The following is an 18,471-nucleotide window of genomic DNA, read 5'->3' as shown; positions in this document are numbered from 1 at the left end:
TTTGATACGTACTGTAAATGAAGTCATGGTTAGCAGGTTTTTTGCAAAAATCGGACGTCAAATAAACGTTTTAAAATAATTCTTCGCTTTATGCAAATTGTTAGTGTAACGTCACTTTTTTTGCGAATAATTGATATTTTAAAGCGTTTACTTCACGTCCGATTTCTGCAGACTACTTGTCCACCATGACTTCAACTACCGAACCAAAAAGACACCCTTGCCATTTTCCGGTACCGAGCAATTATTTTTCAAGAATAATACTGCGGATGAATAGACAACCCATGAAAGTAACATCTTGATACAAAGAAAGTTACAACAGGAATATTCAGCCCTGGGGGTCCACGAAGCACAAAGTGAATCTCTCTCTGTCTGTCTGACGCGCTGTCTGTCTGACGCGCTGTCTCTGTTTGTCATTGTCGTTCTGCAGTCTCTAATGGCTAGTTCGAGCAATATTGGTCATGTTTTACCCAGGTATCTCCGCACCGAAGGCTGTTCCATGTGACACCATATTCAGTGAGACGTTTCTGAGATTGTTTTCTTTTTCCGCATACCTTGCGTACAAGCATGGCAAACAATCAACTACACATACCCATCTTTTTCGTTTTGTTTTAATGAAAGTTCATACCCAAATTCTAATGTTCATTTGAAGGCTTTTTGTTCCGTTTCGTTTGCCATTGGGCCTCTAAATGGTCTAAGATTGCATCACTGAGCATCTGAAATGTAAAAAATTGTCACGGTCCCTTAAGCAAGCCCGGACCCATGCCGTTAAGGTTTCTCACTCTTTGACAGATTTCCCGCCTAAAACTTGTGTCATAATCCGCACCTGAAGATGCTGTTAACCCAAAAGGTTCTACTGCTGCTCACATTTTAAAGGAAATTTATGTTATGTTCTATCATAATTCTTTAGGCCTCTCAATGGCCCAAGATTGCACCACAGAGCATTTAGGATGCAAAATTTTCCAGCCGTCGATTTCACCAAACTCTTCCTAACTTAGAATTAATCTGAGGACTTGGGACGGGTTCAGTTTCGTATCCAAATACGTAGGACGCATTGAACCCATCCTACGTTAGGACGAGTTACTCGTCCTAACTCGAGTTAGGATTAATCTTAGCGTTTCGTGGAATCGGCTGCAGGGCACTTAGGCGGTCCCAAACCCAGGCCATAAAAGGCTTCGAGTTCCGCTGGGCGTGGTTTGGTTGGGATCTCCCAGGTTGGGAATCTGCGTTCTCTCCCCACGCTTATTTTGAACATGTTCCAAAAATGAGATTGCAGCACTGTCGGCAACCATTTGAAGTAGAAGCTACACGATCGGCATCGGTCTAGGTGTAATCGTAATGACAGCGAGTCAGCAAGTGTTGACGTAGCAGTACTTTGGTACAAAACAAAATGCATTGAAAAGAAAATATTGCGTGCAGTCTTTAATTTGGGTTATTGCTTGATTTTGACGACGATTGTGACCCGACTTGATATATTTTGAGATCGCGGTGATCGGCATGGTCTTCGTAAGGTCATAAGACTGAGTGAACGTGGTTTTAGGGAAAGAGGATATGTAGTGATTCCACTCTGCTGTTGAGTGAAGTAGACCTATGCTTTGTGCATTTGTTGCACATAACAGACCTCAGGCTTCTCCTTTAGATTTTAAAAGATCAAAATGGTTGACAATGTATGAGATCACTTCATTTCTTCAACAACTTGCTGTCAGTAAAAATACAAAACTAAATTATCTTTGAAGAACTGCATGCATCATCCATAGCCATAAATACATGCCGAGATGCCTGGCACGCCAATACATGTACATTGTAGATCGATGTATAAGACAACACAGGAATGAAGAACCCATACAAAAAACAATGACACATGATTCTTGAAATTATCCAAAGCCCATATTTTTATTTTTACTATGTTAGGCGGGTTAAGAAAAGAAACAAACAACTATATAAATCTATGGTTTGAATTTGTTTTATAATTTTTGTTAACGCTGATTTTGCAAATATGGTTGTTGTAAAACGAAAGTAACAAACAATTTGGTAGTAAAAACATCAAGTTGAAAAACCCACATATTCAAAGTTTCATTGAAAATAATATTGTATAAATTCACTTGGCCCCAAATGGAATTGAGTGACGATTTAAACTGCAGAGGCTGCTTTGAATTGTTTTTGTCAGCAAAAAAAGACCAGGAAAATTAATAGTAATACTATAAACTAAGAATTGAGAGTTTGTCTTGACACAAACTCAAGGTGTTCATAAACAGCTGACAAAAATATGTTTGCAATTACAGCGAAAAAATTATGATGAAGTTTGAAAATAATGATGTTCAATAAGAGTTATTGATGTATAAGAATGGTGAGCAAACAAATGCTTTCATTTCAACCTAGAAACCTGAAATACAACAGATTACTAAACATTTTAACTATAAAGTTTTAAGGTTGTGTGAGATAATGATGTGTTTATTTTTATTTTTTAATACAGTAACGCTTCTTAGATTGTGTATTCCTATAGGGATTAGTATTCCTGCGTGGACATAATATTCGCTCCGGAACTTCGGCAATGTCTCTAAAACACGACCACTTTTTGAAATGAAGTTTTCGAAGTTTCATTTTTATTGTATACAACTATTATAGGATTAAAACGACGGAATGGTTCCAAAAAAAAGGTACACATTGTCATTAACATCACCTGGCTGATGTATTGTCATTAACATCACCTGGCTGATGTATGTTCACTTCAGATCAGTGCTGAACCCTTTTTATTTTTTAAACAAGTGCTCTCAAACACCCAAAGTAAAAGGGAAGAAGGTGCATAACCTTACAGATCAGATGCATGTACATGTACACCCTGTATTGTTTAGGTTGAAAGATATTGTCCGGTGTATCCCCCAAAAAGCATCCTTTGAGCATCCTTTGAGCATGAGCTGGCAATTGAACATTTTTGTGCAAATCTTCTTGCTTTTAACAGTATAAGTACGCATGTAGCCAACTTATCTTAATCAACTCAATGTTATCTTGTAACAATGTTACAGTATCTGTGAAAGAAAGTTAACCCTTATCAGTTACAATATGTGACAAGCATGGGAAATTAATTTATTAAGTTTTTAGTTTCCTTTGTAAAAATCAACTAAACACATGCAGTTCCATCATCACAAATCACTCAAATGAGACGGTGTATGTTTTCAAACCAACTGCATACAAATCGTCAGCATTTTCACAAAGTGAACACAACCAAAATTCTGTTTTTAGAGAAAGTGTTAAAAAGTGTTTGTTAAATTGCTGCATACAAGACTGCTTGATTTTTGTGTACACAATTATAGTTAACTTGTTCAGACATACAGAACTGTCAATATGTTTATTTCTTGCAATATGTCATGCATTTATTTGGACAAGTTATTTATTAGTTACCTGTTCATGTTTGTTGTGTGGTCATTTAGCCTTCGAGAAAGACTCTGCTAGGGTCGAAACGTCAGGCCATTAACTATTTTTTGCATTTATACTCTCGGTCCATTTGGTTGGTAAGTTTGCAACAGCTAATTCTATTTTCTCAAGTTATTTAATCCTAAACACATTCGCCGCCTCATGAAAAAAACGGTGACGTAATAGACTGTGCAACGAGAAAGCACATCAAAAACAAAACTATATTCTTTCTGAAATCAATTCTTTGCTTTGAATTGTATTTAGTGACAAAATCTGAGAAACAAAAGTACTCATTTCAACTTGAATAATTAGCTTTAATAAAAAATACAAAAATATTTTGTTAACCATCATGTAAACAAGAGTTAAGCTCTGGGACAAGGATGTTTATTTGATCTGAATTTTTTCTACACCCCATATGTAAATCTGCCTAAATGTGAAACTACTAAAAGCTGGTTTATACGACGACGCAGGATGGTCATGTGGGTGTATCATTAATACGCACGTTTAAAGAGGGGGCTGACGCATCATCACCCAATGTTAATGATTAATTGTTATCATGAGCGATCCAACCAAGCATTTGCATAAGTTTTGTAATTGGAGGTGGGCACAAATTCTTAATTTTGCAAGTGACTGGAAGCTGAGGTCAAGTGACCAGAAGCTGAGGTCAAATTTAATTCTTGGTTTTTCTGTTATACATGTATTGTTGATTTGATTTTACTTTCTTATGTTTTGTTAATTAGTATTAATTTCCATCAACGTATATAAGTTTCATGGTCACAAACTACTATAAACTAAAGTAATTGACGAAACAAAATCACCCCATGTAAAACTCCACAAGGTTGGGACCATAACAGTCCTGGAAGTTCGGACACACGCAAGATTGCACTTCATTGTTTAACCTCGGCAATTGACCTCAGAGGCTCCAATGGTGTATTCAATGATATCATGGTAGGGTTCTCTAACTTTAACTGTGTTGTGCAGAAAATATACTACAACACTCAAAAACCATCACCCATAAAAAGCAACTTTTACTTTCACCATTGATTCTAACTTCCCAGTTAGCTAGTAGATTATTTTGATTGCAGAGTGCTTTGTGAAATCAGCCTACTTCTTTTTTTTTAAAGGTAGGGATTTAGCAAGGATTCAAAATGTCAAAGCCTAGTTCATCGAGTGATGTTCTCTCAAAATGCAAATTTACATGGCTGTTTACTTCTGCCTCTGTTGTACTTGGGGAAAAGTTTTGTTTACATACAGGACATTCCATTTTCCATGAAGTGACACTATTTTCAGACATAGAACCACGTGCTGTGACAAGCTCATCAGTATCGGAGCCTGGCATGCACGGACCACTAGATGAAGGTCCAATTACCATGCTCATCTTTTTGCTTCTTTCATCTTGATCATAACTCCTAGGTTTGAGGGCAGAATTTGTGATACTTTCCTTGTTGTTTGATCTATACAACTGTTCGGGCAACTGGTAATGAGCTTCACTTGTACCTTGGATTAACATATGATGTTCATTGTTTCCCTTTTCAACCATGTTGGAGGTAGCTCTAGGTGGAGGTTGACAAACCGATGCAACAGCACTAGGCTGCCATTCAGACAGTCTATTAGCACCAAGAGGAGAAAATTGGGAAGTATTTGGGGGTCCTCGTACTACTTCAAAAGGAAAAGTATCTTTAGGGGAGTCTAGCTTGACAGGGCTGGTATTGCTTAATCCTTCTTGTACGTTTAAACCATTTTGTAGATCATCACTGTTCCTTAAAGTCTGAGGGAAATCCAATGGAGGCACCTTGATGTTATGCAACTGAATGAAGCTTGAAATATCACCAGACACATTTGGCTCTGCCCTCAACTCAGTACAAGATTTCCTCTGATGGGAATGCGGATCCCCTGTGACAATTAAAAAACAAAAACCATAAGTTAGTTTTCAGAGATACCAAAAAGCAACACTATGAACCAAGATGCAGGGCCTACATTTCTCAAAGCGAGGTCGTTCTCACTCTGATTAAAGTCCCCGATGAGCGAGTGTATATTGATAAAAGAGCTCGGTTTTCAGCGTTGACACTTACACCCAGGCACACATAGCTCCGTGTTGCAGTCACCATGTGGAAATTACTTTGTTCTGCACACTTATAGGCACTGGACACTATTGGTTATTACTCAAAATAATTGTTAGCATAAAATTTTTCTTGGTAACAAGCAATGGAGAGCTGTTGATAGTATAAACACTGTGAGAAATGGCTCCCTCTGAAGTTACATAGTTTTGGAGGAAGAAGTTATTTCTCAGTAAAGTACTTAACTGATTTCATGAGGTCTTGAAATCAAGCATCTGAAAGCACACAACTTTGTGTGACAAGGGTGTTTTTTTCTTCCATTATTATCTCGCAACTTTGATGACCAATTGAGTTAAAATTTTCACAGGTTTGTTATTTTGTGCACATGTTGAGATACACCAAGTAAGAAGACTGGTGGTCTTTGACAATAACCAAAGGTGTCTAGTTTCTTTAAGAAAGAGTGTCTGCATGTTATGTGGACCTCTTTTGTTCTCTGGTCCTCAATTTGCACGTAACGTTCAAATCAAGCGATTTATTGAACAGTCTCATGTCAGGGTCATTATAGTTTGGGACTTACCGTTAAGCCTTTTCTCGAGTATTATCTTCTTGTGGCCCATAGTTATTTAAAGATTGAGTTAAACTAATGCCTAATAATCAAAAGAAACCTCCAGGAAGTGATCAAATAGGGACAAGCAAGAATGCAAATTTTGTTGAAAAAGGCTGTAAATTATAATCATTTTGGGCAACATTGGCTGTATCACACCAACTTGGAACGGGTACAACTGCAGCAAATGTAACTTTACAATTGGCTTTGGTCCAAGTTCTATTCAGTAAGATACCACCCTTCGTGTGATGTTAAAATTTAAATCTTATGTCCAAGAGGTGCTGCACTACTGAAAATGTACTGCACTTTTGCAGATGCTGCAGTGAAATAAAAACCTGTGAAGCGTTGTTGTTAGTTCAAATATGATCGTGTTTGCAAAATCTGTACAGCTGGGTACAAATTTTGTATTACTTTGCATACTCGATCTAATTAAAGCTGTATTACCGCAAATTTGTATAAATTCATTAATATTTTTAAGTTTTCATATTGGCCATCAGCAATCAAGAGATGTTATTTTTGGATTAAAGTAGAGTACAACATGGGGTAATAAATGAACCCTGATTTCAAAACCAAACGTTTGTGTATATGCTTGGGCTTGGTCTCAGTCTCAGACACCTTAGTCTCAGTTTTGGACTCGGTCTTGGCCTGCAAAATTCTTGGTATTGGGAGGGCTAGTCTTGGTCTCAGACTTCCAGGTCTCGACCTAAACATTGCTTTTTAACCTTACTTATATAGCATTTTATCACACTAGAGTGCTTAAAAGGGTTCACTATTTTCCCAGCAAGGTACATGTATGTAAAGCACATATGAAACCTACAAATTCTTTATAGCACCACAAAACGATTACAAAGTGCTGTGGCACAATATGCGGCATTCAGACCAGGAACTACAAGGCGAACCCCTTCTCTTTAGAAGTTCACTGGGCTCTTTTACGTGCATTGCACAACATACAGAACCTACGGCTTTACGTCCCATCCAAAGGATGCAGCAAAAAGGACACAAGTGTCATGATCGGGACCCGAACCCAAACTCTGCTGATCGGAAACACCAGAGCTCGAGTACTGTGTTCTTATCCGCTCGTCCATGAATGCAAATTGGTGTCAGGGTAAAAAACAATTATATTTGAAAATATCATTGGCCCAATGAAACCTTGACTTTTTCAGCTGCGGAAGTAAAAGTGAAAGTGATTGTATTCAAAAACAAACTTGTATTTTTTGTTATACTGTTTGATCTCTTATAAGGCAAATTAGCCTGCAAACCTGATTTACTTTACAGGTTTGTATTGTCACGCTTGCTTCATTGTTCAAATGTATGATAAATACAAACCTTTAAACAAGGATGTAGTCTTCTGCTGCTCCAAATTGTCATTCAAATTTTGTATCATAGTGCCATATTCCACAGGAAAGCTCTGCAGTTTAATCAACTTTTGACGTAGTCTCATCAAATTGTATGGCACTAAATCTTGATCTCCTTCATTGCCTTCAACTCCGTACATATCCTCTTCTTGTGATGTCTGAATGTCCACAGCAACATCCTTCCCATGTTTGTGTGCTTCTGGTTTCTGCTGAATCATGCTCTCCAAATCTTTAGTTTGTGGTTGGGTCCGGTCACACTGCGACTTGGTCTGGCAGCCTGTTACCAACTTTGGTGGAGAAGATTTGTTTAACTTGTCTGAGAAGTTAGAATGGTTATCAGGTGGTTGTCTGTTTCCCGATGCCTCATCCTTGGTTGGCAACTGGGATAACTCATCATCCAAACCACTCATGACTTGAACCAAATGTTCTAACTCCTTTACAGATTCCTCTGAATCACAATCCAAACTCTGTAAATTGTCAAGAACCTTTTGTGGAAGGCTAGACAGAGGCTCTCTCTTCAACAAATATTTTGCCATGTAAATAAATCCTGACCATAGTTTTGATTTTTGTTCCTTGAGTAATGCAAGTTGGAAATGAAGATCACTGTTTTCCTTATCAGAACATAAATCTACCAATTCAGTCTGAACTTCACTATCACATGGGCTCACCTGCAAGAAATTTTTAATAAATAGTGAAATTGTGAAAAACACAAATGATTTTAGAAATATATATTGTTTTTAATCAAAAGAAGTAATGAATCATTTGCCTTTAAGGTCTGACAAACACCACAAATGAACCAAATGTGACAATTTCGTCAAAAAGAAATCATCCATAATTGGTAAGGAATTAGTAACTGTCTAGATGTACTTATTTTGATTCAGCAACTTAACAAATGTTGGATTCTTACACCAAAGTTTGGATGTTGGATTCTTACATCAAAATTTGGATTAAATCACAATCAGAACCAGCTGACCTGCTACAAAGATGTTTCCTTGGGAGAGTTTTATATCTAAACCATGATGTTTAAAGGCACTGGACACTATTGGTAATATCTTCAAAATAATTATTAGCATAAAACATACTGAATTGAGCAATGGAGAGCTGTTGATATGTAGAATAAAATATTGTGAGAAACAGCTCCCTCTGAAGTAACATAGTTTTTGAGAGAGAAGTAATTTCTCACTAAAATATTTGATTTGAATTTGAGACCTCAACTGATGTCTCCAATTAAAGGCATATGAAATCACACAACTTTTCACCAACTTTGACAACCAATTGAGTCAAAGTTTTCACAGGTTTGTTATTTTATGCACATGTTGGGATAAAACGTGTCTGGTGTCTTTTAATAAATTAAATAAAAAGTCCTTTTAATCAATTGATGCTTAAAGGCAGTGGTTACTACTGGTAGTTGTCAAAGACCAGCCTTAGCCTTCACAGTTGGTGTGTCTCAACATATGCATGAAAAACAACAAACCTGTGAAAATTTGAGCTCAATCGGTCATCTAACTTGCGAGATAATAATGAAAGAAAAAAACACCCTTATCACACGAAGTTGTGTGCGTTTAGATGGTTGATTTCGAGACCTCAAGTTCTAAATCTGAGGTCTCGAAATCAAATTCGGGGAAAATTACTTCTTTCTCAAAAACTATGGCACTTCAGAGGGAGCTGTTTCTCACAATGTTTTAAACCATCAACCTCTCCCCATACTCGTCACCAAGAAAGGTTTTATGCTAATAGTTATTTTGAATAATTACCAATAGTGTCCACTGCAATAATGAAAACAATACTTGTAAGCATTTTAACTTCAGCACAGCACTGTAAAGTTACCTGTTCTTGACTCCAAGACAAATCGCTTTGTTTCTTCAACTGCTGGATCTCAGCAACAAGCTTTTGGTTTTTCTGTTGTAAAGCTTTGGCATGTTCTTGCTGTTTCTTGAACACATGCATGTATGTGATTTTGAGTGCTATAAACCCCTCGCGAGGACTGTCGATACTATTTTGTAATCTTCCTTTTCCATCCGTGAATTGGAAATGGGGCAAATTCTTGTCTTTCTCACCTACTTCCTTAGCAGATTGAGCACTATCAGCAAGAATGATCAAATCAACATCTTGTGACTCCTCATCATGTGTGTCCATTGTAGCGTGTATCAACAGCTCTTGTCAGATATAGCACAAAGTGGACTTCAAGCAGGCAGTTTCCAACAGCAGATAAGACAATTCATAACTAAAGAAATAAATAAAAACGATTCAAAATTGGCTACATTCTGTGTTGGGTCCTGTTATTCACTGTGTATTCTTTATGAAACATGACCCCCTGCCCCCCCCCCTTCCGATGGAGGAATTGTATGGACTACTGAGGGGTGCAGTGTGTGTGAGGGGTGCAGTGTCTTGTGAAAAGGTTGAACAGATGATTTAAAAAAAAAATCATTTCTCGTTATCCTATCGGAAACCATGACAGGGATGTTCTGTTTTCCCCAATTTCAGACCAGCAATGTCTGGTTTCAGGAGGAGATAAGAAATCAGTCTGTTATATTTTCTCTTTAATGAAGACATGGTGTTCAGACAACCCGTCCGTCAGACAATTGAGACAGCTTGATCGTTCAGACAACTCGACGGACGGTTTTCAACTGTCAGACAACTACTTACATGTAAGACCAAGGCAAGTCAACAGATGGCTGTGACTTGGGCCCAGCAGAGGGCTGGGGAAGGGGGGGGGGCGTAGGATAAGGGTTTGGGTTAGGGTTAGGGTTAGGATTTACAGGAAATTCATGTAAACATGACAGTAACGAGGTCGACCATTCAACAGTCGACTTATTGGCCATCCGTCAAGTTGTCTCAAAGTTGAGTTGTCTGAACCGTTGAGATGTCCGTTGTCCGACGTATGAGTTGTCTGACATCCAGTTTCATTCGCCTTCCATCTCTAGATAGATCACGTGATATGGTTGCTATTTGGGATTATATGGCGTGGCCATAGAATTATAGTATGTTATGTGAAAATGAAAAAAATATTTCTTTGAAACTGCAGACTGTAATAAATTCCGATAAATGCAAAAAATAATATGTTTGGATGTCAGACAACTAGTCCGTCTGACAATTCGATGGTTCGAACAACTCAACGGTTGAAAAAGCTTGACCGTTCGGACAACTCAACGTTTCAGACAACTCGACTTTGAGACAATTTGATGGATGGCCAAGACAAGTCGACGGTTGAATGGTCGACCTCTGTTTGAGTAAGTAGTAAAATGAATTTCCTGTAAATCCTATCCCTAACCCTGACCCTTACCCAACCCTAACCCCCCCCCCCCCTTACCGGCCCTGTGCATGCCCCGTGCTGGGGCCCCCTTCCCGGCCATCTGTTGACTTGTCTTGTTCCTAAGTCGAGTTGTCTGACAGTTGAAAAAAACTTCTGCCGAGTTGTCCGAATGGTCGAGCTGTCTCAACTGTCATGTTGTCCGAACGGTTGAGTTGTCCGACGGACGAGTTGTCTGAACACAGTGAAACTCAGTCAATAGCAGCAGATAGTCATTCCTACGCGTTACGACAGTAAATTTTATTCTCAGCATAATTAAAAAAGCCTGACAAAAACACAGACCGTGAGTAAACTGCAGAGCTTCTGTCACCGGTGAAGCTTGCATAGTCCCCTGACGGGAATCAAGGTTGGGTTGGAATGGACATGTGGTGGTTGTTGGGTCGACATTAGACCCAGTAACCGGGGCACTGTATTCCTTTTTTTGAAATTTTGACATTATCTGATGACAGATATTGAAGGAACATGTTGCCTTGGATTGGTCAAGTTGGTCTTTGAAAAGCGTTTGTAACCGTTTGCTATAAAATGAATATGACTAGAAAGATATTTTAAAAGTAGAATATAATGATCCACACAAGTATCACTTCGAAATTGTGGGGTTTTCCTTTTACCTCGTCGACTAACACAAATGGCTGACGGTGTTAGTTCGCAAAGTAAAAGGAAAACCACGCAATTTCAAGGCAAATTTGTGTGGATCATTGTATTCTACTTTTAAATCATCTTTCTAACCATGCATTTTTTAACAAACAGTTACAAACGCTTTTCAAAGACCAACTTGACCGATCCAAGGCAACGTGTTCCTTTAATGTCAAAATTTTGGAAAAAGGAATACAGTGCCCCAGTTAGTCTGAGTTACTGGGTCTAAGTTCTAACTCTAGCTCTAGAGGTCGACATATTTCGATAATATTTGATCATGCATGACTCTATCTATGAGCCAGAGATACAAAATCCTCTCACTCACACATTTTTGTTTGTATCCTGGCAGGCCTGATACTTCACGGAGGCAACGGAGGCAATTGCCTCCGTTGCCCCTTGTCATTGCCTTGGTGCCCTTGAAATGCTCCAGTGGAAATTTACAATTTCCTCATAGGGTGCCCTTTACCAAGAAGAGAATGCCTTGGTGCCCTTGCCCTTTCAAAAACGAAGCATACAGCCCTGTCCTGGTGTCATGTGTTTTCAGTAGGATAACAGAAAAATTGTTCTCAATCAAAAACTGAAAGTTTTTTTTTTCAAATCATCTATCCAATTTTTTAACGATAACACTTTCACTTCATGGTGTGTTGAAATTTTTTAATTTTTGGTTTTACGTTGCGAGAGACAGTCCGCCATTAACAGTGCTTATGCATGCACGACATTGGAGCAACGTCATATGTTTTCACACCTTTCATTGGTTGGTATTTTATTGAATATTCAGAAGCTTAGTATGGCAAAATAAATCAACAATATTATCCAATTACTACTTAAGGCATGAAAGTAAAACACCCCACTCCCCTTGAAGCACACACTCTTCATAAAAATCTGTTTTCCCCCATTTCAGACCAGTAATGTTTGGTTTCCGGAGATAAGAAACCAATCTATGATATTTTCTCTTGGAAAAGTTTCCGTATATCATTCGATATGAAATAAAATAGTATTTAATTTAATCCAGTTAATCAAAAAAAATGAAACTCAATCTAGCAGATAGTAATTTTGTTTTGAACTTTCGAGGTTGGATGATGTTTATTTGACTCATTTGAATGTTGGCATAATAATGCACTAGTGATTTAGAATTATACCGAAAATCAATCATTTTATAAATGTTTGAGCATAACCAACAACAGGAAACTTTATTATCAGCATGATTAAGCCTGGTGAAAATACAGACCGTGAGTAAACTGCATAGCTTCTGTCACCGGTGCAGCTTGCACAATCTCCCGGTAAACGGGAATCAAAGTTGGGGTTCGAAAACATATGATATGATTATGAGGGTCGATAACGTATGACGCTCCTATATCATCTCATCTTCCTATGTGCAGAAACCCCCTCTAGAGTATACTCGGGAACAATTCTAAATCAATTCATATAATAGCAATACTTCATAGCAATACTTCAGGAATTAACCAAAATTAAACGGGGGCGTTATTTTATGAACACTTACATTGTCGGCATTATTATTGCTTTCCATCAGAGAATCGGCGGTCGTGCACACTTCTGGACGTACAGTGTGATGTGACGGCTATTTTTCGTAGATCGGTGCGACTAAAGAAAACCCCCTTCACGTTCTAAATTTAAAACATGACGTATATGGCTATGGCGTGTCAAACGTTGCATTATTCGATAATGTACAATGTATGTGTGCGATGTTTCTCATATATATGCGATAATTGTCACATATGTGCGATATTCATTTGATGTATGCAATAAATGTAATATAATATGCAATAAATTGTAATATATGTGCGATAATTTGCAATATATGTGCGATAATTTGCAATATATATGCGATAATTTTTAATATATGTTTGATAATTTTGTAGTATATTATATGCGATCATTTGTATGCGATGTTTTGTGACGATATACATATGCGATAATTTAATATATCGTAGGAGGTCCTGTTTTCGAGGTGTCCCTAAAATCGTGGCAAATCTTTTACCTCTCTGTGCGCGATATAAACAGTCCCTAGATACAAATTGTGTGGTTTTATTTGCCAAGCAAAGAGTCTCCTCTCCCTTGACCAAAACTTAGAAACAGATGAGGCTCCACTGGATATTTGCACTTGTAAATGCAAAAAGTTTGGTATTTTAGGCATTTCTACAAGGTACAAAAATATGTCATAATGTTTTTGAGGCCATATAAAAAATATTTGCACACCGAAAAAGTTTCATCAAACACTATTTCAATTCACAATTCATGATGATCAAATCATGTGACTGAATATTTTGCTGAGCATTCTGGGGAAAAAATACAGAGGCTTAGAGAAGCCATGTGCCTTATATCATTTTCTAATATTTTTGGAGATTTTTTTTTAACCCTCCGATCAATATTATTATTAATATTAAAATTTACACGATCAGCTTGTTGATTCAATTATCACTGTTTATTTATACGCTTTATTATAAATTTTAAGAGAAAAAAAAACGGAAAAAATAAGTAAAAATCAGATTTGAAAGCCAATGATTAATTCACACTTTTTATTAAATTATTTATTTTTGTTATTTTTTGCAAATTACCATGGTAATTTAAAAAATTCATTAAAAAATATTTTGAATAAAACGAAGACAACTGCTGGCTATAGAGTCATACACAGAGTCTCAAAGAACACTTGTAGTCACTGTAGATGTTTCTTCCATGTATGGCTTCACCGGGAAACCATGCTTTCTTGTTTGCCGTGAAAACAGGAAAAATTCAAAACAAATGGGGCCATTTGAAGTCATCGAAGATCGGTGTGTAGTGTGAGCATTTCAATGTCCATCAAGATTTAATATATGTTTGCATACTTCATATTATCATAGAAGGTAATTAGGGCATCGGTTGATATAAGGCATCATTATTTTTTTCCCAATTCAAAGAAAAAGGCATAATAGCGTGAAAACTGGTAAGGGGAGGATACATGTGCGATGTTCGTTCTTATATATGTGCGAAAACGGAATTGTGGGATATAGTATGGCTTCCTGTCCACTTGATCCCCGTATCCGTAATGTTTTAGATCGGGCCAGACTATACTGTGGACGGTATAGTATGGTTCCTATGGTTCAATGAGATTGGCGTAGGGTTTTTACTGATGGTCAGAGTACGAGACTCGAGCAGCGTATTTCCGAAATAGCCAGCCGCGTATTCGGATAATAGAACACATACAGTACAGGGAGGTGACAAAATGTTGCATTTTGCTCAAATCTGAAGGTGAAGATCTGTTTTATTCGAACGAATTCTGCAATATTAGCATAATTTAGAATTGTTAATTGATAATATGTCGATTTCATAGCGTTACATGATTAAATAATAATTTACAAAAAGTGAAAAACATTCACAAAACGTCAAAAAATGACCCGCAAACAAAAAGGCAAAATAAATTATTTTTTATTTTTTGCATTTTTTAATATGTCAAAAAATCATCACTGTTTAAATACAAAACCATAACTTGAAAAGAATTTATACCCTTCGTTAAGACAAAAAGTTGCTTTCTTGTCCCAGAATCTTGAAGGAAGATAGACTGGACGTATCAAATTTTGAGCTGGCTAAATTGGTCAACTATTATTGATTCTGCAATAAAAAGAAAATGTTTGTCTTAACGAAGGGTGTCACCACCTTTTGCTCGCGGCTGACATAACTATAAATGTGGTGACTAAGATTACCAAAATTTGGAAAATGATTTTGCAAACAAGACACAGTTGAATTTTTACAGCACAACAACTTTTAAATTTTATTGACAACACTGAATTAAAGATAATCAATCATGAGATGAGTGTTTCAGATATAGCTCGGTAATTTACTAACTTTAACTGTTCTACAATTTAAACACTGGCTTGCATGAAATACTATTTGTCCATACACTTTACTTTTTGGTATCGTTTTGACTTCAATCCTAACCTCAAATCAGCTGTTAAAATTACTCACTGAAAGTAATATTCAAATTAATTTTTCCTTCGCTTGAGTGTTTGTTCACTCAACTCTTTCAACGTTTAACACTAAGTTAAATGCGCAATTCAATGTAGATACAATTATAATTATCAATGTTCCGCCAGTTATATTAACTTTCCTCTATGTCCTGGAGGTTTCTCTCATTGAAAAATCTTGCTTCGGGTACCCTTCCGTGTAAGGGGCCAAGAAAAGGTTTTCCAGACTGCCCGGTCAACATGGGTTGCCACTCTAAATGCTCTCTCTAACACGCACCCGGTTCTAGTGCCGGTGTGGCGGTTTCAGTCTTCCGCCGTGTTCAGTTTTCCAGGTGACGTAGTCGGACATATCATCACGTTGTTCGAACGGTTTTGGCTTTCCGGAGTGTTCAGTTTTCCGGGTGACGTAGTCAGACAAAAATACCGCCGCGAGTACCGTCCTGGCGAGTACTGTAGTTCAGTAAAATAAAAATAAATAAATAACTAAATAAATAAACCGAAAAACGGTAATAAATAAATTTAATAAACTAAACCAGAATAATAAAAAAAATTCTTCTGATTCTCTGACGCTCCTTCGGTATATGTACAACTGGTTAAATACAGGATAATTTTGCTTGGTCTTCACACCAAATTCTCTCATACGATCCACGCGTTCGCCGCTCGTTGTACTCGTGGACGCCGCCATGACAGCTACCAGAGAGTAACACGGATGACTCAATACGGCACTAAAAATGGACTACTTTCGCTTGCTGTGCGCAGGCATCGCATGACGTAATGTTACCGTATAGTGGTCATTCGGAAAACTGAACACGGCGGAAAGTTGAAACCGCCACACCGGTGTCATGACAAAAACTGTCCGCTGGCAATAAGTGTCCGCTGAGCATGCGCAGTAGACCCCGGACACTATTTGGCATGTATTACGTGACAAATAGTGTCCGCCCAACAAAAAGTGTCCGGGCGCCGTGCTGCACAGTGCTGATTTATATTAAAAGTAAATACAAGCCAAAAAAATAGACGAACAAAACACTCAAAAGTATTTCAAGATTAGTATCTTATCATGAAAACAGTGCAGGTTTAAAAAGTACGAATTGTGAAAGTGCTAAAATGTTCTTACGAATTATTTACAATAAAATACAACGAAGAAAGCGTTCAAGTAAATAAGACATGTATAATAAAATACAACGAAGAAAACGTTCAAGTAAAGACAAGACCGTCAAAAGTATGTCATGGTTAGTATTTACTATTTTACTTAATAAGTAATTAAAAAGTGCAGGTTAAAAGTACGAATTGTGAAAGTGCCAAATGATCATAAATAATACGAATATTATATTCAAACACAAGCAGGAAAGCGTTACAAAATAATAAAATGTAAAACTAAAACTAAAAGGTTAAAAAGGCACGCTATGATGATGCACGCTAACCGCGGACACTATTTAGCAAGCTTCCGTAAGCAATGTGACGTCGTGGACGCTTGACCAATCAGAACACAATAAGCTAATGAGCGGACACTTATTGCCAGCGGACAGTTTTTGTCATGACACCTGTCGGTGTACTTCATCGGGTTGTCTCGCAGACTGTTACCCGGTCTCTGCGGCAATCTATTAGATGGCCGTAGAGACCGGGTAAAAAGCATATGAAATAATAACCAAAACTAAGCTAGCCTTGCTCAAGGCAGTCGCATTATTCGCTCCGAAAAGACCCCGCTGTAAACCCACCCGTATACCCTGTGCATGGTGTGTGCGATCACACCGCATGACCCACCCGTATACACACTTTCACATCGTACGAATACTGTTCACACAAGTCATCGCACTCGTACCACTAACCGCATGCGGAGGCCGTCAGGCCGACAGCCTTGTCGGGTCTGTATCTTCTGGGTTTAATGTGTTGTATTGAAAAAATTCCACTAGTGGAATAAATTGGGGGGGCTCTCGGATATGTTAGTATGCAGCTCATGAATATGTATATCTTTCGTCAGACCTATCAGACAACACAGGATGTGAGGCAAATGAATTATTCATTTTGACGTCCAATCACGCACTTCCCTTATCATGACCTGTGGACCCTATCATGCGTCCGTGGTGGTGGTGTGTGATGTAAACATGTCTCGTCTTTCGCGGGCATTATGGTAATGAGCTGACCGTGGGAACTCTTCGCTTATTATAGTAATGAGGTCAGTGGCTATAACACAGACCCTACAAGGCTGTCGGCCTGACGGCCTCCTCATGCGGATAGTGTACGGGGGCATCGTGTAGTGTGATGTTACGCACAGTGAATACGGGTGGGTTTTTATACAGCGGCGGTCTTTTTTCGGAGTGAATAATTCGACTGCCTTGAGCAAGGCTAAAACTAAGCCAATATACATGTACATATAATCTTAACTTCTGCCACAAAATATTACGTTGAATCAGTTTGCTCAAACCATCAACCTAATTCAATTATAAATACAGAGTTAAAAAAAACCGAAGCACTGAGCAAATTGTAAATTCCACGTTCTACTTGGTGGTTAAGAGAAAACAATCTCTTTCTTGAACATGTAGGCTCTTATCATGTTAAGACAGTGAACTTACGGCCATTAGCTGGAGACGTACTCTGGAGGCTAAGCGTTGCAAACGGAGGTGTCTTCAAAAGACCGTTGGATATTAATTGCAGGCGGAATTTTTGCACTGTAATTTGCAAACTAGAAAATCTTGGGATAACATTTCACCCAAAGATAGCCTACTGCTACTGGTCTGTCTGATATTTTCAATCATGTAAAGCTATTAAATTGACACATTATCAATTAACAATTTCTAAGTTATGCTAATACATGTATTTCAGAATTCATTCGAATAAAACAGATCTTCACGAGCAAAACGCAACTTTTGTCACCACCCTGTACTGTATGTGTTCTATTTTCCAATAATACGCGGCTAGCTATTTCGGAAATACGCGGCTCGAGTCTCGTACCCTGACCATCAGTTAAACCCTACGCCATAGAAATAGAACCCGGAGAACGCTGAGTGTCTCATTGTGCGTGCGTATTCGTTGTGAGACATTTTTATGGACGCGCACACGCCATTTTCGTAACGCGTGTATGGCAAAATATTTTGCCATACAATTTTGCCATACAATGACATCATCATTGACCAATGAAAACACTAGA

The 18,471-nt window shown here is 37.9% G+C and overlaps 1 protein-coding gene across 2 annotated transcripts; it reads right to left on the bottom strand.

Annotated features, from left to right (window-relative positions):
- Positions 1 to 1,886: 1,886 nt before the first annotated feature.
- On the bottom strand, positions 1,887 to 13,009 carry LOC139937561 (uncharacterized). Of its 2 annotated transcripts, none has more exons than XM_071932765.1 (4): positions 12,869 to 13,009; positions 9,252 to 9,648; positions 7,396 to 8,092; positions 1,887 to 5,301 (listed from the first exon to the last, which is right to left on the bottom strand). In XM_071932765.1, the coding sequence occupies exons 2-4, from the start codon at positions 9,558 to 9,560 to the stop codon at positions 4,541 to 4,543; spliced, it is 1,767 nt and encodes a 588-aa protein (XP_071788866.1). In that variant the 5' UTR covers positions 9,561 to 9,648; positions 12,869 to 13,009; the 3' UTR covers positions 1,887 to 4,540. The 2 variants fall into 2 exon arrangements, with proteins under 2 accessions (XP_071788866.1, XP_071788867.1); XM_071932766.1 differs by lacking the exon at positions 12,869 to 13,009 and adding an exon at positions 10,735 to 10,907.
- Between the last annotated feature and the right edge of the window lie 5,462 nt (positions 13,010 to 18,471).

The sequence above is a fragment of the Asterias amurensis genome, chromosome 5 (genome assembly GCF_032118995.1).
Source record: "Asterias amurensis chromosome 5, ASM3211899v1".
Taxonomy (NCBI): domain Eukaryota; kingdom Metazoa; phylum Echinodermata; class Asteroidea; order Forcipulatida; family Asteriidae; genus Asterias; species Asterias amurensis.
This window is presented reverse-complemented; position numbering and strand designations above follow the sequence as displayed.